This window comes from Ovis canadensis, chromosome 18 (genome assembly GCF_042477335.2).
Source record: "Ovis canadensis isolate MfBH-ARS-UI-01 breed Bighorn chromosome 18, ARS-UI_OviCan_v2, whole genome shotgun sequence".
In the NCBI taxonomy this organism is placed as follows: Eukaryota; Metazoa; Chordata; class Mammalia; order Artiodactyla; family Bovidae; genus Ovis; species Ovis canadensis.
In genome coordinates, this window is record NC_091262.1 from 45,894,379 (window position 1) to 45,915,329 (window position 20,951).

Here is a 20,951-nt window from a genome sequence, read left to right on the forward strand (position 1 = left end):
GTGTTTTCAGCTGCATGTGGGTTGTTATGATTTGGGTTTCCCGAAAGGACACAGTAGAGCATTTCGCCTTGTTTTATATAACCTTTCGGTCTTCTTAAGATGCCCTTATTTCCAAGTATATTAACTGATCTTAGAATGATTTTTCCTTACAAGAACCTGCTAGAGAAATAAGACAAAGAAAGGAGGTGAGAAACTAGATAGAAGAATTGGCCAGTAGCCCACAAGAATCTCACTAGTGCCGTGCACGTGGCAGTCGAGCTCATGCTACTCAGCTCTCCTGACTTCGTGGGAGGAGAGGACTAAGAAGTCCTTGTTCAGCCCCAGGCTTTGCTTTTCAGAAGGAAGGAAACTCTGTGACACTCAAGGAAGGGGGAAAGTGTGATCAGAAGTCACTGGGCACTCAAGAAAGAAGAGTGAAGATGATTTCAAAGTGGAAGAATCTTTGCATTAACAGGTACATTAGAGATAACTTAGTTCAACCCTCTTTGTAGTGCAGGATTCTCCTTCACTGCATCTCTGAAAGATGATCCCTCAGGCTCTGCCTAAACACCTCCAATAATTGGGATCTTACCTCTTTGAGTCCACTAGCACCAAGTAAGAAATCTGGGATACATTATAGATTCTTTATATCATTCACATCCAGGTAACTACCAGGGTATTTTACCTCTCAAATATCTCTTAAATCTGTCCACTGTTCCCCTCCTCATTATCTTAGTTGAGGCCTTTCTTTCTCATCTTTTTCTGTGGTCCTGCAATAGTACCCAACTACCAGATTTTCTCTACCAAATAATTCACCTCTAATCCACCCTCACATGGCAGACTGCCGTGGATGTTCTAAACTACAAATCTAGTCATGTCATTCCTCTGCTTAAAACCTTTTAATAATTCAATGCCACAAACAGCCAAAACCCAAAAACTTAGGTTTTAGCTTGAAATGCACGACCTTGTCTAACTCTCCAGTGCACACTTCAGCTATGTTAAATGGCTGTGATGTCCACATGTTCCAAGCTGTTTCACATCTCCTTTTGCTCATGTTGCTGCCACTGGTTGGAACGCTTTTCTTTCCCTCTGTCAATCAGCTCAATAAGGAAGTATCTCCAGGAAGGCATCTTTTGACACCCTTCCCAATGTAATACAAAAAATATTCTGTGTGTATTCTCTATCACTGCACTTATGCTATTATACTGAAGTCATTAACTAATCTCTTTCCCACCAGGTGAGTCTCTCACAGCAGGGACCATGTTAAACTCTTAGTGCATGACACAGAACTCATAGTAATGTGTTTAATACATGCCTAGTACATATTAAATACATGACTTTTTCTGATGTAAATTAAAATCTATAACTCCAATTTCCAACTTTCACACCATGGAACAATAAAAATCATCTCGCTAGGGAAATAATGGCATTTGGCTGGTACATAAAAAGGCAAAGTTTAAATACTACTTATATTGCTGTCTTACATACAGGGTCATCATTATCATCTTTTTAAATTCCATATATATGCGTTAGTATACTGTATTGGTGTTTTTCTTTCTGGCTTACTTCACTCTGTATAATTGGCTCCAGTTTCATCCATCTCATTAGAACTGATTCAAATGTATTCTTTTTAATGGCTGTGTAATACTCCATTGTACACAGATGTGCAGAGCAGACTTTTGGACTCTGAGGGAGAGGGAGAGGGTGGGATGATTTGGGAGAATGGCACTGAAACATGTATACTATCATGTAAGAAACGAATCGCCAGTCTATGTTCGATGCAGGATGCAGGATGCTTGGGGCTGGTGCACGGGGATGATCTGGAGAGATGATGTAGGGTGGGAGGTGGGAGGGGGGTTCATGTTTGGGAGCTCATGTACACCCATGGCGGATTCACGTCAATGTATGCCAAAGCCAATACAGTATTGTAAAGTAAAATAAAGTAAAAACAAAAAATAAATAAATAGCACTGCTGTGAAAAGAAAAAAAATACTACTTATATGACATTTGCACTTACCTAAATTGCTGTATGTTGCACTACAGGGATTCAGGTCCATAGGATCTGAAATGTCTTCTTTTTCCTCTTCTCTTTCCAGTTCAGGTAGGTGCAATGCTGGTGTGACTGAAGTGCCGCCCCCGCCATCTTGCTTCACAACAACAGTTCTTGGATCCCGAGGAGAAAAATCGTCTGTCACTTCGTGGGTCACATGACTGAAACAGATCAGACCATCACCACACTGGCTTCAAAGGTCTCTACTAAGATTTAGATTTATGGAAGGCACATACTTGCCATAAATGTAAATAATTGGCCCTATAGTCACAGCAATGGGTTATAAGCCCCAACATACTTGTCTGAAGATAAGGCAGCCTTTTACTCAGGCTGATATGTCTGTCTATCCCAATCCATACTAACTGAGAATTCAGCTTGGTGGGGGAGGTACAGGAGGCTCAGAGGGAAGTCTGAGAATAACAGGTAAGGAAGGGAACTTCTTGTATGTAGGAAGTTAGTGATAATGGGGATAGAGGGAAATGAATGCTTAACTAGTTGAAGACAAATATACTCAAGTATTTAAGAAAGTATTTAACATATTTACTATGTTTACCATACTATAGTACAGTCATCCCTTGGTATGTATCTTCAGGGGACGGGTTCTAGGACTCTCCACAGGAAATCAAAACCCACAGATGCTCAAGTCCTTTATACAACATGGCTGCAGTATTTGTATTATATACAAATACACAATTCCATATATGTTAAATCACCCCTAGATTACTTCTAATACCCAATGCAATGTAAATGTGATGTAAATAGCTGTAAAGACAATGCAAATGCCATGTAAATAGTTACCAGTGCATGGCAAATTAAAGTTTTGATTTTTGGAAATTTCTGGAATTTTTTCCCTGTAATATTTTCAAACCTGCAGTTGGTTCAATCCATGAATATGGAACACACAAATTAATAGGGTGGACTGTGCTATAATACTATAACAAATATGAGATACTTTATAGTATTTATTTTATTCCACACTAAAGTATTTATGAAACTATTTAGTAAAGGATCAGGAATAAAGCTGAGATTTAAATAAGGAAGTGAAGCAATTACATTCTGTAAACTGAGGCCAGGAAGCCTTTTTGCCAGGAGGACACTGATGCATCAACCTTTGCCTGTATGCATGCAGCAGGCAAGGCAAATGGAAAAGAAAGGTCTGTACTCGAGCTAATCTTATCTACTAACATGAATCTGAAGCATGTCACTGGCCACATACCAGAGGATGGTCATCCATAATGCTTTTTGTTTCTCCAATCTTGTTTCTCTGCTGCTTGCTCATTCGCTTATAGCTAGCTCTTCTAGTCTTCCCCACATCCTAGCCTATCTGAACTGTCAACTCTGTTGCTATAAAGTACAAGGGGGTGGAATGGTTATTAAATGCTGGTGGAGAAAACTGCCCTAGTTAGAAAATCTCAATGGGGTGGTCAATGAAACAAATTCAAAATCAGGCACATTTAATAGTTTCTGGTTCTACTAAAAGTATTCCTAGACTGTCACATACTCCCCAGCTTTTCTTCCTGTTTTTTCTTTTTAATAGGCAAAGAGAAAGAAGGAAAGGACACATCTTATACATTGTTATATGTTATTTCTGGAATTTCAAATGGCAGTGAGTCATGGTGACATTTACAAGTTTCTTTAAAAGAGGTACTTGGTTTGATCATGTGTCATCAGAACATATATCACCTGTGGACTTGACAGAGCAGATCTGAAGGAAGAGCACTTTCTTATCAATCTTTCATTATGGAAATTATGCATGTGCAAGAAAATAAGCCTTTAAGTCTACGGGATACAGTGTGTGTTGGTTGCTCAGTCATGGCTGACTCTTCGCAGCCTCATGGACTGCAGCTCGCCATGCTCCTCTGTTCAGCGATCTTCCTGGCAAGAATTCTGGAGTGGGTTGCCATTTCCTTTTCCAGGGAAGTCTGCTGGATATACAACTTCAAAAGTACTCTTCCAAAGCTGGCAGACACAGAGGTCTCTCTGTCTTGTGAGTAAGCAATGAGTGGGAGGTACCACTATGGGATCTGGCTCCTGGGGATGGGGTGAGGTGGGAAGGCTTTGGTTCACTAGCAGTCAATAGGAGGGTTCATGTAAAGAGGAGCTCAAATGGTAAAGCATGCTGCCTCTTATTAACCTACTGGGCTGCTGTAGGTTATCAACCCAAAACAAAGCCAGTATGGAGCATAATATTGAGAGTCATAAAATCAAGATGGCAAGGGGGCTCTACTTCCATACATTAGTGAAGAAAAGCAAAGAGACACTTCTGAGTCACTCTCAGATGTCACTTGGTGGTGGTGGTTTAGTTGCTAAGTCGTGTCCAACTCTTGTGACCCCATGGACTGTATAGCCTGTGAGGCTCATCTATCCATGGGATTCTCCAGGAAAGAAAACTGGAGTGGGTTGCCATTTCCTTCTCCAGATGTCACTTAGTATCAAGATTGTAGGTCAATGAGTAGTTATCAATGCACTTCAGGAGGGGGAAAATGATCTTCTCTGGGCAACAGTTAATATAAGCCATTTTTAATTTCAAAGCAATAAAATGATTAAAATATATCATCCCCCTTTGACAGGAAAAACATTAAACCTCCAGACACTCTCTTCTTACTCTAGAGTCAACTTGAGAGCTTACTAGAAAGGTGTTTTTAGGTTCCTAATCTCTGCAGCCTTGCTCTTGCCCTTTTTCTTTCTTTCCCCAAACTCTCTTTTCCATTTGTCAAGAATGACTGGTGAAGTCCAGTTAAAAAGTCATGACTCCACCCTTGCTTGTCTATTTTCCTCCTGGGGAATGGGCTATTTCTATTAAGCCTATTGTAAAAACTACAAAAGTTACTGCTATTAAACCATGAGGAATTCCCTGGGCCTGTTTCCACATACATGAAACATGGCTCTGTACTCAAAAAGGGTTCTCAAAACACAATACAGATGCTAAAAGGCAAGAAATATTAAAGACTCACCCACTGTACTCACTCATACAACTCCCCATTAAAGGAAATTCTACAGGGCCTTCTTCAGTCTGTTAATCATGTTCTGAAGCTCTGATGAACCATAGCTCCCACTGAGTTCTGGAGGACTACAAGTTGGGCAAGATATAAGAGGCTCGAATTCTGCACCTTAATATAATCCATTGCACTTTGACCTTTACCTTAGGGGTTTGGTCTGGGAAATGAGCCAAATTACCTTCGGGAAGCTAAGCAAAGTGAACGCTAGTTTTATTAACTCTTTGAGAACCTGAGCAGCACAACCTATATTCTACACAAAGGTCAGTTTTCACAAGCACATTTTAAATAAGTGCACTGGTATATTAAATCACCAATTAAATCAACTGTCAACTATAAAGAATTGTGCAAGGAGCGGGTGAAAGTTAAAGCACATAGATTTACAAATGGATGCTAAGACATTTAATCTACATCTACAGTGACAGCAGTGTCTAAGAGGAAGAATTTTAAAAATGCATCAATGATATGTCGTGTCTTGATGCTTGAGGAAAATGGTAAAAGAGAGAAAAAAAGGGAAAGGGAGAGTTTTGAGAGTTCAAACTTAGACGTGATAACATGCTGTGACTAAAAAATGAAAAAGAGTCAAGAACAGCATCAGAGGAGGTGATTCAGTCACTATGTGCGTGCACGTGTGCTAAGTCACTTCATTCGTGTTCGGCTCTTTATGACTCTAGGGACTGTAGCCCGCCAGGCTCCTCTATCCATGGGATTTTCCAGGCAAGAATCCTGGAGTCAGTCACTATGTATAAATGGACGAATTGTTCAGCAAGAAAAAAGGAAGTAAAATTTTATACTTAATTTATCTTAGGCATATTAATGTTATAAGGGAATATAATTTTTGACCATTGATTTTTTTTAATGTTTCATATTTAGATATAAAATCAGGAAACCCTTGAAAACAGTAATATGATGCTTTCCAAATACAGGTTTTTTTCTCCTAACAAAGTGGTTCACCACTGACATTTCACTGGGAAATGTTCAGTGTAATGGAGAAAATACCAGAACAGGAATCAGAGAACCCAGGTTCTGTTTCCCTATTATTTTGATCTTCTGTGTAAACTAGATGATAACATCAGGAGAGAGATAAAGAAAAAAATGAAAATTTCCCCCATTTCATCCATGAGATGGATGGTAAAAAAATTCTTTAAAATGAAATTACAAGACATCTACTAGGATTTCTAATAGAGTATATCTTAGTATGTCTTGAAAGTAGCAAATAATGATGAAGGTAACTAGTTTTCAGGATAAGTACAAGTTGATAATCATTATTATAAAACAGAAATATTAACTGATCAATCACTCACAGAGAGGAAGTTAAGGCTCTTCTATTCTTGCTATTTAAATTCTTGTTGAAAATCCCTAGTTTTCTAATGCAATAGAGGGTGTCTGCAATAACTGTGGTGTTGACATCTAGATCCTTGATCACCAGGGTGGGTCAAACCCTGACTGCCTGCTCTTTTACTGGACCCTCAGCATTTGTTTCGCTTTCAGGATGGAAGATAACACACATTTCCTTGTACCTCAAACTCTGACCAACTTTTCAATAATGACTAGCTTTCAATTGAGATTTGGTAATGTCTGTATATAGTCACTTTGTTTATTTACCTTATATGCAGAATACATCATGCGAAATGTTGGGCTGGATGACTCACAAGCTGGAATCAAGATTGCCAAAAGAAATATCAACAACCTCAGATATGCAGATGATACCACTCTCATGGCAGAAAGTAAAGAGGAACTAAAGAGTCTCTTGATAAGGGTGAAAGATGAGAGTGAAAAAACTGGCTTAAAATTAAACATGCTGACTAAGATCATGGCATCCAGTCCCAATATTTAATTGCAAATAGATGGGGGAAAAGTAGAAGCAGTGACAGATTTTATTTTCTTGGGCTCCAAAATTACTGCAGCCATGAAATTAAAAGATGCTTGCTCCTTGGAAGAAAAGCTATGACAAGCCTAGATAGCGTATTAAAAAGCAGAGACATCACTTTGCCGACAAAGGTCCATCTAGTCAAAGCTATGGTTTTTCCAGTAGTCATGTATAAATGTGAGAGTTGGACCATAAAGAAGACTGAATCAGGGCTGAAGAATTGATGCTTCTGAATTGAGGTGCTGGAGAAAACTCCTGAGAGTGCCTTGGACATCAAGGAGATCAAACCAAGTCCATCCTAAAGGAAATCAACCCTGAATATTCATTGCAAGGACTGATGCTGAAGCTGTAGCTCCAACACTTTGGCCACCTGATGTGAAGAACTGACTCATTGGAAAAGACTCTGATGCTGGGAAAGATTGAAGACAAAAGGAGAAGAGAGTAGCAGAGGATGAGATGGTTAGATAGCATCACTGACTCAATGGACATGAATCTGAGCAAACTCCGGGAGATAGTGAAGCACAGGGAAGCCTGGTGTGCTGCAGTCCATGGGGTTGTAGAGTCTGACAGGACTGAGCTCCTGAACAGCAATAACAATGTCTGACCTGACACTTAGAAAAATCATGTTGCAATCTCCACAAAGACACATCTCATTTTCTGAAAGTGGAGGATGAACTTAAAGTGTTCAAAGGAAATGGTAACATTGTTACAGATTTGTCTGTAATACAAATGAATCCCTTGGTAAGGGATTCATCAGTCTGCAATATTCATACATAATTCAAAGCTGCAGAAGCAATCTCCTGCGGGAAGCTCACTTGGCTTACCCAGGTGGTAGGATTAATCATTACACCATCAGATGAAATAATCCTTTTTTTTTTTTTCCCCGGCAAGTTTGTTCAAGACACATTTTTGTAGAAATTCTGTTAATGTCTGAATATACTTTTTAAAAAGGCAAATCAAATGGCACATTAGAACAGATTAAAGGCCTTTATGTATCCAAGTATTTCCACAATTTCAGTTCAACTTTATCTTCAAATTCAACCGCCTTCATTCAGCTTCAGAAGGGACAGTAAATGAAATCAGACTTCTGTAGAGACCATCTGCCTTTTGGGGCAAATGGTATCCTCGATTCCCATTTGCCAGCTTTCTTCAGTAGCTGTATCTGTCTTTTGTTGCCCAAGACACCCAATAAGGAAATGTGTGATTTTTACAACCTCTTTTTACCCCTAAAAATCAAATCAAAGCACATCAGAAACAGCATTTCGTAGTTTTATTACTGGTTTCCAAAGCTGCTTATTTCTGGAGTTGCTGGGGATGATGGATCTTTGCAGAAATGGGATGTGAATCGACATGAGGAGGAAAGCTCAAAGTTATTGAATCCCATACTCTTTATCTATTGAAAGAGGTGGGGGGAACTCCATTTCTTCCTGTCTTTCTGCCTCTAGGACCCCCCACCAATATGACATTTCTCAATCTTATCTTAGTTTTCAGGTCATCAACTTGATTTTGCTACACTTCCCAATTACTGGCATTCTCAGGTAGAAAAGTGTTGTATCCACTGATCACTATCTTAGTGTCTCCAATTTTCCACTAAGCCTTCTGTAGTCTTTAACTGAAAAACTTCAAACTTCTTATCTTGAACTGAGATTAACCTTTAACTGAGATCTGATGAATTCTTGCTAATATGTCCAACCTAGTCTGGTCAGACGAAGGTAACTCCTCCTGGTGTGAATAAAGTGGCTAGGTCTTGGGATGGGGAAGATTGGCCATGTGCAAGGTCTTAAATAGACTCTAATTTCCAGACACTGCACAGTTTCACCTTTTTTTTTCTTTAACAAATGTGAATAGCAAATTAAAAGTGTCTTCAAGGCACCAGACTGTAAGACAGCAAAGTAGATAAGAACACAGGCCACAGTACATCACTGTCACCTTCATAATAGTAAGAAAAATTACAGTTTTAAAATCCTATGAAATACAAAGTCAGAATGGCACCTGTACAAATTAACAGAAAAGATAAATTAATCTCGGAAAAGCACAATTAAATAGGGCTGCCTTTCTCAATAACCAGCCTAAGCTGGTGGCTCAGAGGTTAAAGCGTCTGCCCGCAATTCAAGAGACCTGGGTTCGATCCCTAGGTTGGGAAGATTCCCTGGAGAAGGATATGGCAAACCACTCCAGTACTCTTGCCTGGAGAATCCCATGGACAGAGAAGCCTGGTAGGCTACAGTCCACGGGGTCACAAAGAGTCAGACATGACTGAGCGACTTCACTTCACTTCACTTCTCAATCACAGAGGTGTGGTAGGAGCTTTGCAGCATCACCATTTGGCCTTAGCTCACTTCTAAAGAAGGGGATTGGATATTGATGTTTGTTTCCTGGGGAGGCAAGGTGTTAGAAGAAAATATCCATAGGCCCCTCAATAAGACTAACCTAAGGAGGATATGGAACAGTCATCTCTGGGTCTTGGACTTTTCCCACATGCCCAGAAGCACTGGAGAAGCAAGTCACTGTACGTTTTCCCAATTTCCTCTTATCTCCCTCAACTGCCCATTTGCCCTTTGAGTCAGAGGAGTGAGATGATTATGTACCCTACACTCTCCAGAACACAGCTGGCTCACTAGCAGGATGGATGTCAGGAGGGAAAGGGAACCAGCACTTCTCAGGCCCTACTCCAATGCTACCCAGTACAAGCTGCACACTTTTCGGTTTAACTCACAGGAACACCTCAAGAGGTAAAGGTGATTATTTCTCACTTTACACATGGGGAAACTGAGACTGAAAAAAGTGAAATGAACTGTCTTAGGGTAGGCTAGAGAGTCGGACATGACTTAGTGACTTAACAACACCACCAAAATGGTTACGTGTGCACTCAGGTGAGAGAGCCAGGATCTGAATTCAATACTACGCAACTCTAACGTGTTCTTGCTGCCACACTGGTACTATTAGGTAAGCCTGGTGCACTGTGAAGATTCAACAATAAATGCTTGATTATGGAGAGATAAAAGGGTTTTGAAGAGAAAGAAGCTATCATTGAAATGTAGGGTGTTAATGATTACAGCTGCGTTCTTTTGAAACATTCTAAACAAAGTTATTATTTACATGGCTAAAAGATTTTTTTAAATGGGAGCTGTTCTAGTGTGTGAAAGACTGTGTTTATAGATATTTGGCTTCCTAATATTAACCCCTACCACTAACGTCTACACCTGCTGACTGCTAGATACTGTGGGCTTAAAATATATATCTCCTACAGTAATCCTGAGTAAGAGTTGTTATTCCCATAACAGTGAATGATAAGAGCAGCCAAAACTTACATGGTACTTACTATGTCCCTATTCTAAGCCATGTTTCTCAAAGTGGCACTGTTGATATTCTGTCCAAGTAGTTCTTGGTAGTGGAGGGCTGTCCTGTGCATAGTAGGGTCACACTAACATCTCTTACCCTCTCTCTAACCCATAGGTACTGGAGTCACTCTCTGCTTCCCCAGTTGTGACAACCAAATAGTCTCCACATATTGCCAAATGTATTCCGGGGATATAAAAATCCCTTCCCTTGCCCTCCTTTCTAACACTTAACATCAGTCCTTTTAAGTCATATAGGTGATTATTTCTGTTTTACAAATGAAGAAATATTAAGCCAAGAGTGATTTAGTTATCTGCCTCAGGTAACACAGCTAGCACCTGGTGGAGCTGAGGTTCAAACCTGACATTTCAGCTCTAGTCTGTGCTCTAAACAAATTCTGCCTCTCAGTTTATGGGTGAGGAAGCTAAGAAGCAGAGCTCAAGTAACTTGTCCCAGATCCAGATGACAGAGCTAATAAGTGCTGAACAATGGAAGTGAAAATCGCTCAGTCGTGTCTGACTCTTGACTTCATGGATTGTAGCCTGCCAGGCTCCTCTGTCCATGGGGATTCTCCAGGCAAGAATACTGGGTTGCCCTTTCCTTCTCCAGGGGATCTTCGTGACCCAGGGATGGAACCCACATCTCCAGTGGGTTCTTTACCACTGAGCCACCAGGGAATAAGTGGTGAAAGCAGGATTCAAATCCAGGTCTGAATAACTTCAAAGCCTATGTTCTAACATACTATGCCAATTGTTATTAACATGGCTAAGAATTGCTTGTTAAAGATGCAGATTTCCGGCCCCCCACCATGAGGGGCTGATTTTACAGCTCTGGGGTTTGACCCAGAAATCTACATTTATACAAACACCCCACATGATTCTGAGCAGTTCATCCTACGGCCACAATTTAAGAAGCTGTTTTTCACTGCCTCCCTCTCTGCAGAGAGGAGCAGGAAATTAAGTATAAAAGGAGTAAAATGTAAGAAGTGAGGAGGAAAATTTTTAGTAAAGGAGCACCATTGCTCAGAAGTGATATGGCTGAACAGGGGAAATAAAATAATTTAAGTAGTCACAGGTGAGAGATTCATAACAGGCTATTACAAAAGGGAGGGAGTGCTTTGGGACCAATCCTTATCTTTTGAGGTTTATTCTTAGAGTGCAATTATACAAACTTGCAACATGTTAGGAAATGAGGATACAGCCTAGTATGACATTTCTGATTTTTATTAGAAGGCCTGGTTGGCTGAAGACCACTCTGAACACAGGAAATGGCACCTGTGACACCAGCAGTAAGTCAAGTCTCCCAACATGTAGCACTATCTCAGTTCTTCACATTAACAGAGGTCAAAAAAAAAACCCAACAAAAAACAACAACCTAGAGGTCAGAGGTGAACACAAAAGCCAGGCACCTTTGGCTGAAAAAGCTGCTCCAAGACAGACCACAGCACCTGTACTTTCTACTCACCCTGCAGGGGACTCTTCTTAAAATCTCTCTTTCATTCTGCTATTCCTCTGTTCTACATCAGCCATAGGTCCTGTGGTCAGGTGTTGAGGTCAGGTCCAGACCACCTGTAGGACTTCAAAGCCCTTCACTATGAGGTTGCAACATATGTTTTCATCTTTCTTTCAAACTTTCTGAGACCCAATCCTTCAACTTCAGACAATGCATTGACATCGTACATTGGATACACCATATTCTTTATCTCTGTGTACCTGCTCTCCCCTCTTAGAGCTGCCTCCCTTCTTCTTTCCATCTATTCCAAACTCAGCCAGTAATTGAGACTATTCAAATCTCAATTACCCATGATGTCTTATTGTCCATGAGGACACTTCCTTCCCTGAACACCCATGGCAGATGTTATAAACTGTATCTGCTCCAAATTCATATGTGGAAACCCTAAACCTTGGGGTGGCTGCAGTTGGAGATGAGGGCCACTAAGGAAATAATTAATATTAAATGAGGTCGTAAGGATAGGGCACCCTAACCCTGTTAGAGAGGATTTGTGTCCTTTTAAGAAGAGGCACCAGAGAGTTTGGTTTCTCTCTCTGTACCTATTAAGGAGGAAAGGGAGGACACAGTGAGAAAGTAGTCATCAAGTCAGAAAGAGAGCCCCTACCAGAAACCAAATCGGCTGGAACCTTAATCTCGGACTTCTGGCCTCCAGAACTGTGAGAAAACAAATCTTTGCTGTTTAAGTCAACTGTCTAGGGGGATGTTGTTATGGAGCCCAAGCTAAGGCAGCAAGGACTGAGGAGCCCAGAAAGCACTCAGTAAATGGGTGCTGAATAAACCCAATCAGGAGGGGTCTGGGCAGCAGGGCACCAGAGAATGGCACCAGGATCTGCGTCCACACGGCTCCCAGCAAAATTTCTGCTGGTATCACTATGGAGGACGGGACTAGGACAGGTTCCAATGAGGAGCATCCAAAGGGAGGGGGTTCCTCTCCACAGTTTGGAAGGCAGAGGAACAGGGTATCTTCCCTGGTGAAGAATGGAGCTTCTCCATGCACCAGTAGCACGAAAAGGCCAGTGGCTGATTCCTGATGCTGTTTCCCTCCATGATAACTAGGAGTTGCTGTGGGGAGCTGATCAGCATGCTCCACTCTCATCACTTTGCTTTTTTTCAGGCAAGTCCTTCATCCTGCTACTAACAAATCACCATTATAAAGGCACCATATGAGGATAAACTGCTTGTCCTGAAATTAAACCTTTAAATATCACCTGATGACTCTAATCAATACTCGACTGCAGTTATATTAAGTAATCACTGACTGAAAACTGGCCTAGAGGTCTGAATAAAGACCAAGAAATTAGAAACTCAGGTTTAATTTCAGCCCTGCCACCAGTGCTAGTCTGTCCCTGTCTCCCATTATTCATCTATAAAATGGGTGTAGTGACATTTACAGGAGCGTATATGAACTAGGAAATTCACAGGAAGTGCTCTGAAGAGCGTGAGCAGCTGTGCCAATGTTGAGTCCGTCAAGACTGCTTGAAGTCAGTGCACCAGCACACCTCACTGTGGCCCTTAGTGGTCACAGCTTGCCTTCTTGCACTCAGGCTGACTTTATAAAGGACACGATAGACTCCAGCAGACTCAATAATCACCCAAGGAGTGCAGCAAAAGGTACTCAGAGGCCAAAAATCTCTGAAGTCAGAGTCTGGCTCTGCCACCTACTTGCAGAGTGGTCCTGGGACTATCAATGAGCCTCTCTGTTTTCAGTTTCCAATAAAATAGGAAGAATGCACTATCAGAGATACTGGCACAACTGAGATAACATGAATGAAAATTGAGAATTATATAATAAGATACTGATATTTGACTTCAGAATCATTAGGCGAACAAGGAAACAAAGCTGACCTGACAAACAGGGGAGTTTTCAGTTTGAGTCTTCACTTTGGACTACGTTCATTATGAGACTTAAAACAAGTCAATTTAATCCTCTGGATTTTTAATCACCTCCCCAAAGGGAAAGGAACATAAAGCTCTCTGAAGACCACCCCACAACCATCCTGTATCATTCTTTGATTACAATAAAATGAGATATTCATCCATTTTCTCTAAAAGAGGATTATTGAAAAATTCAATAGTAAGGACTTATGAACTCATCTAAACTTCAGGAACAATAGGTCAGCAAATGCAGATATGATGTTTATAGATGCTGACAGTCCAGAAGTTTCTTTAGAGCAAAGAACATGATCAGGAGAACAAGCAATTACTTTCAGCTTCTGTCTCCAGTTCTTTTCTTTATGAGAAATAGGAACTTGGTCTTCAAGGCCAGTTTGGTCCTAAGCAGGAAAAGATGACTTTGACAAGTTCTCTTAGCAAAGAGTAGAGATAATGGAAATTAAGACATAACTGGAACACACCTGAAACTAATACAATGTAAATCAACTATTCTTCAATTTTTAAAAGTGTTAAAATTTTTTTTTAAAAAAAAAAGATTGTCCATATCAAAAGAGAGAGAGAGATAACTGGAGCATAAACATTAAAAAAAAATTCAAGCTTCTAGCTGAATTTTCCAGAGAAGGACATCACATTGTATCATAATCTAGGAAGTATTTGAATTTCTCTGTCCATACTCCATGCGCATACACTTATGTATATTAAGAGACTCAGACCCTGGTTACTGTAGTGAGCAGCAAACATGTCTAGCATTTGGCCAGAACGGCCACCGGGCCACCAGCATGCCTGATGACTACAGACAAATCAGATATTATAGTTTAGTCCAGGGGTCAGAAAACTTTGCTATGAAAGGTCAAATAGTAAATAGTTTAGACTTTACAGTCCATGTGTACCTTTTGCAACTATTCAACCCTGCTTTTGGAAAAGGAAATGGCAACCCACTCTAGTATTCTTGCCTAGAGAATTCCATGGACAAAGAAGCCTGGCGAGCTATAGTTCATGGGGTTGCAAACAGTCGGATATGACTGAGCAACTAACACACACACACACACAACCCTGCTATTATGGTGCAAAAGCAGCTGTAGATATGTAAAAAAATAAGTGTGGCTGTTTTTCAATCAAACGTCATTTATAGAAACAGGTAGAAGGTTGGATGTGGCCCACAGTTCATAGTTTGCCAATTCCTGATCTATACCCCTGAACCTTGGAGTGGATTAGAGGGCCTCTAAGGATTGACTTCTGCATTATCGAGGAATATAGCTGAATTCTAAGGACTCTAAGAAGGTCAAAAAGGTCCTGGAAGGGTATAAGAAGGTGTATATAGATGACTAGCATTTCTAGGAGAGCAAAGGTGTGCCAAACCTAATCTGCTTGTCCACAATGGAAGCTGCTGCAGTTTGGATAAAATCCCAGCACTATGAGGCAGAGCTGGATTCCTGAACTATTCTGGGACTCCCAGAGAAACTGGACTTACATGGTATCCAAGAGTACATGATAGGGTTGTTTGCTAACTAGGAACATGATGTTCAGGGCTGGTGGAGCTAGAAAGGTTAGTCAAAGTGTAATAGGGAAGAGTCAATTTTGACTCTTCTATGCTGGATTTGTTTATTTGACTTTAACCCTTGTTTTTTTCTTTTTTGCCACTTTTGTTATTATAATCATACATAATGGCCTGCTTCAGTGAACCCTGTCCCCTCTGTCTGACCCTTAAACTAAGGTGTCTTTTTTTAGCTTACTGAGAGATCATTTGACCCTGGCTACCTGTAAATGACTGCAAGAAACTAACACATCCCCCAGCCTAAGATTTGCCATCCTAGGAGATATCTGCAAGGATCAAATGGTCTTTTTACTTTGTTTCCTTATCTCCCCCCATCTTTGATCCATAAAAGAACCTGGTATCCAGTCCCCGACAAGATGGTTATTTTGAGACATTAGTCTTCCATCTTCTTGGTCAGCCAGCTTTCCAAATAAAGTTATATTCCTTGCTTCAACACCTCGTTCCTTGGATTCATTGGCTCCACGTGCAACAAGCAGAGCAAGCTTGAGTTCAGTAACAAAAGTTCAAGAGGCCATTTCAGGGGGCAAATGGTATCCTTAACTTCAGTTGAGAGTGTTATAGTTATTTTAGGCAAGTTATCATTATTTTCTCAGTCATTGATCGTTTTTCTAATTGATTAGAAATAAAAATTTTAAGCTAATTTTTGTTTCTTTCATGGGCTGAGCAGCACAGTATGGACTCTTAGCAGCACAGAATCTTAGGTCCCCAACCAGGGACTGAACCTGTGCTCTGTGCAGTAGGGGACTTTCCAGGTGGCACAGTGGTAAAGAATCTGCCTGCCAAGTAGGAGACGCAGGTTTGATCCCCGGGTCAGGCAGATCCCCTGGAGAAGGGAATGGCTACCGACTCTAGTACTCTTGCCTGGGAAATTCCATGGACAGAGGAGCTCAGTGGGCTACAGTCCATGGGGTCACAGAGATGGATGTGACTTAGCAACTAAACAACAGCAACAAACAACCCCTGCAGTGGAAGCACAGAGTCTTAACAACTGAACCACCAGGGAAGTACCTTGAGTTAAATTTTTAAAAACATGTATGTGACTGGCAATAGATACTGTCTATCAATCATGGAATAAATAACAATTTCAGTCAATAATCAAGAACTTATTACCAGTTTATGGAAAAGACTACTAAAAGGGGATTCCTTGGGAGGAAGTAAATTGAATCCAGAAAGGAAGAATGAAATAAAGATGGAAGAGTTTTTTTAAAGTGATAAACATGTGAATAAATCTAAAATAAAAAATGATGATGTGATGTGATTGGGAGTGACTGAGGGTGGGGGCAGTTTTTTATGATTGAGTAGCCAGTGAAGAATTTTCTGAAGGAGTGACATTTAACTTGAGAGCTAAATGACAAGGAACCAGCCATGCCAAGATCTGAAAGAAGCATACCAAACAGACTGAACAGCTGATAAAAAGGGAATTAGGCTTGGCATGTTTGAAGAACAGAAAGAAAACTCCTATTGGGAGAAGTTCATGAGCAATGTGGTGAGTAAGAGACAGGTTATACCAGTAGTTAGAGGTCAGATTATGTAGGGACTTCTTTCACTGTGTTGAAACAATGCAATTTGCATTAAAAAAAAAATATACTAAGGAATATTACTCAGCCATGAAAAGGAATGCATTTGAGTCAGTACTAATGAGGTGGATGAACCTAGAGACTATTATACAGAGTGAAATAAGTCAGAAAGAGAAAGATAAATATCATATATTAATGCATATACCTGGAATCTAGAAAGATGGTACTGATGAAGCTATTTGCAGGGCAGCAGTGGAGATGAATACATAGGGAACAGACTTGTGCACACAGTGGGGGAAGGAGAGGGTGGGACAACTCGAGAGAGTAGCACTGATACGTATACATTGCTGCTGCCGCTAAGTCGCTTCAGTCGTGTCCAACTCTGTGCAACCCCATAGACGGCAGCCCACCAGGCTCCCCCGTCCCTGGGATTCTCCAGGCAAGAACACTGGACTGGGTTGCCATTTCCTTCTCTAATGCATGAAAATGAAAAGTGGAAGTGAAGTCGCTCAGTCGTGTCCGACTTTTAGTGACCCCATGGACTGCAGCCCACCAGGCTCCTCCGTCCATGGGATTTTCCAGGCAAGAGTACTGGAGTGGGGTGCCATTGTGAAACAGATAAACAGTGGTAATTTGCTGTGTGATGCAGGGAGCTCAAACTCTGTGCTCTGTGACAAACTAAAGGGGTGAGATAGGGTGGGAGTCAGGAGGGAGGGGACATATGTATACCTGTGACTGATTCATGTTGATATACAGAAACCAACATGATATTGTAAAGCAATTATCCTCTAATAAATACATTAAAAAAAGAAAAAGAAAAGAATACATGGCTGTTCCAGAGAAATTAGATTAAAAGGGGTGAGAGATTAGGCAGGTAGATCAATTAAGAAAACACTTTAGTAGGCCAGGTGAGAGAAATGGTGGCTTGGACAAGCATGGTAGAAGCGGAGATGGAGAGAAGTAAATAGATTTGTGATATGTTTTGGAGGTTGAGTCACAGCACTTGGTGATATTTTGGATGTAGGGGATGAGGGGAATAGAAGAATCAAAGATGACTCCTAGTTTTCTAATCTGAGCAACTAGATGGATGGTGGGACCGTTTAGCAAGGCAAGGCTTGGGGTAGAATAGATTTGTAGGGAAAAATCAAGAGTTCTGTTTTGGACACATTTCATTTGAGACGTCCAGTTGTTTAAGTGGAGATATCAAATGGATAGCTGTAGGTTGGGAAAATCCCCTGGAGAAGGGAAAGGCTACCCACTTCAGTATTCTGGCCTGGAAAATTCCATGGACTGTAATAGTGCAGGGAGTTGCAAAGAGTCAGACACCACTGAGTGACTTTCACTTTCACGTGAATCACAGGGGAAGAGACCAGAAATGGAGATATAAACGTAGGAGTCAAAAGAATATACATAATATTTAAAATCTTGATACCAGATGATGTTTAGCTAGGGGTTAGCCACTAAAAGTTTAAGGAATTCTTTTGGCACATGGTTACAAGGAGAAAAAAAAAAACCTTTATCTTTTAGAGATACATATTGAAATATTTACAAATGAAATGATGCCTGATATTTACTTCAAAATAATGGGGGGAATGGGATGAGGTCTGGGTGAAACAAGATTGGCCATAAATTGGTAACTGTTGTGCGGTTTTAGGGTAAGTGGTGGTTCATTTTATGAATCTACCTTTGTATGTGTTTAGAATTTTCTTTCATAAAAAGTTTAAAATAGAATAAGGGGCATTTCCTAGTGGTTCAGGGACTTGTTAGGACTTGTGCAGTCACTGCCGAGGGCCTGGGTTAAACTTTGGTTGGGGAACTAAGATTCCACAGGTTGTGCAGTGTGGCCAAAGCAAGCAAGCAAGCAAGCAAGAAATCGAAAGGAACTATTTTATTTATGGTCTCCATTATAAGTGGTAGAAGCAGAGATGGAGAGATGTAAATAAATTTGGGATTAAAAGTGGTCCTCCATTAAAGGTGGTACTGAGGTAACTATTTCACAGTCAACATTTTAAACAAGACGTTCAGAAAGAAAGCCAGAATAACCAGAGGCACATGAGGAAGAGGGTAAGATCAATCAGGTAGGCAGAGGTCACATATATAGGGCCTTCAGTGTGGGGATATGCCTGGGCTTACATTTAAGAAAGAGCACTTGGCTATTTATTCTAAGAATAGAATGTTGGAGAAAAACATTAAGCAAAAATTATCTTAAATTCTGATATCCTAAGCATAATCTGTAAAGAAGTCAACTGATATTGCTAGGTATTGTATACTTTACAGATACCTATTTAGTCCTCGTGATGTCTCTTTAAGGTAGGTATTATCATCACTATGGTACTTGCTGGGGAACTTCAGCTCAGAGAGGTGAAGTCAAAAGTCACACAATTACAAGTGGCACAGTTCGAATTCAAATCTTTGTCTGACTTCAGTGATTCATTTTTCTCACTACACAATATTATGGACATGCTATGGATACCAAAGAGTTGCAGAGATGGTAGGTAAGCTAGTGCTTCTAAAAACCTGGTGACAGACCTGACTAACCACTAAATTAATTTCTCTTGATCCAGACTAGCTGGATAGAAATGATGACTATGGATACATTCTTGGGCCAAAATTTGACTGGTATTGCTGTCACCAACATCTTCTACTTCTGACTCACCTTTAATACTACTGCCGGAAGAGTTTTTAGATCACTCTACTTTCCCCCTTGAAAGCTGTTTCTGCTACAAAATCTATAACATAAAGGCCAAATATTTCAAAGTAGTATGCAAGGTTCTTCACAGTCTTTCTTAGCAGTTCTCAAACTTTTGGTTCTCTTAAAACTTATTGAGAACTGTAAGGGCTCTTTGTTTATGTGGATTACAGCTATTGACATTTATTTTATTAGAAGTTAAAACTGAAAAATTAAAAAATGATTAATTCATTTAAAAACAGTAAACCTTTAAATATTAACCCAAATAATACATTTTTTCCAAACCTCTTTAATATTATGGCTTTATAGAAGACCACTGAATTCTCACATATGCCTCTGCATTCAATCTGTTCTGATATGTTGCTCTGGTTGAAGTACATGAAAAATATCTGGTCACATCCATGTATGTAGGTGGCAAGGGAGCATTAATAGTCCTCTAGATAATCTTGGCTATTCTTCTTTGGTACTATACCGGACCTTGGTTAAGTGATAGTTGCTTAAAAGTTACTTGCAATACGGAATCTCAAACCGTATCAATGAACTTTTTGTCCTCAGTTACATTAAATTCATTGGTTTAACTTGCAGTTTCAATAGATCTTTTACTCTTGCATAATTCTGTAACATCCTAAATGGGATCATTTGGAAGTAATTGGTTCACTGAGTTATGTGGATCTTTCAAATGTTGACACATTTCATTTTATAATTAAAAAAATCTTTTTTGCTAATGCCACCAGCAATCTCATCAGAAAAAAATGCTTAACTATTATGAGGCTGTCATGGTAGCAGATACAAGTTTTCAAAAATTCTTATTTTTGTGTGAAAGCATGAATTTTATCACGGATGAGAAACACTGTCAGTTGTTTTCCTTGAAGTAATAGGCTCACTATGCTCATTCGTAAGAAAATATCTGCCAAACACCCAATTCTGAATACCACAGCTGGTCTGCCACTTGTTCTTTTAAGATGGTCCATAAAAAGGAGGCTAGTTCAGCTTTGTAATTCAAATTTTGAAACTTCAACTATTTAGCAAGTGGTTTTCCTTGAGACAACCATACTTTGGTATGCAGCATAAGGACTTTCTGTGTACTTTTCATTTTATCACACAGAATTTTTTAACAGATACATACTCAAGGGTTGAGATTTAATACGATGTACTACCTCATCAAGGACATTCTTAAGTAAAACTGATGTTTGTTTTTCTAAAACTACTGGTGCCATATGGTGCCACGGTTTTGATTCGCACAGGTCTAAGCAGTTTTACCCATTATCATTTTTGCATCTTCAGTGCAAATGTCAACATACTGAAAAAGACAAATAATGTCTTGGTATTATTATGAAAATGGTGACTTTTTCATGGTCACTATTTGACCTTGCATGCACCACATCTGAAGAACCACTGCTTTATTCATTATTCTTTTCCAGTCACCTGTCCTGCTTCTGTTTGCCATCATCATCTCTGTGACTTTGCATATATTGTTCCTTTGCCTACAGTGTCTTCGTCAGCCAGCTGGCAAAATCTCATTTGTCATTTAATATCTGGTTTGTATTTCAT

At 40.1% G+C, this 20,951-nt stretch overlaps 1 protein-coding gene across 6 annotated transcripts in view; it reads right to left on the minus strand.

Annotated features, from left to right (window-relative positions):
- Nucleotides 1-20,951, minus strand: part of PEAK1 (pseudopodium enriched atypical kinase 1) — a 323,221-nt gene that overhangs the window by 39,700 nt on the left and 262,570 nt on the right. For all 6 annotated transcript variants that reach the window (XM_069560149.1, XM_069560146.1, XM_069560150.1 and 3 more), the window contains one exon: nucleotides 1,997-2,190. In XM_069560149.1, coding sequence (XP_069416250.1) covers nucleotides 1,997-2,190 — 194 coding nt within the window. The remainder of the gene's footprint in view (nucleotides 1-1,996; nucleotides 2,191-20,951) is intronic.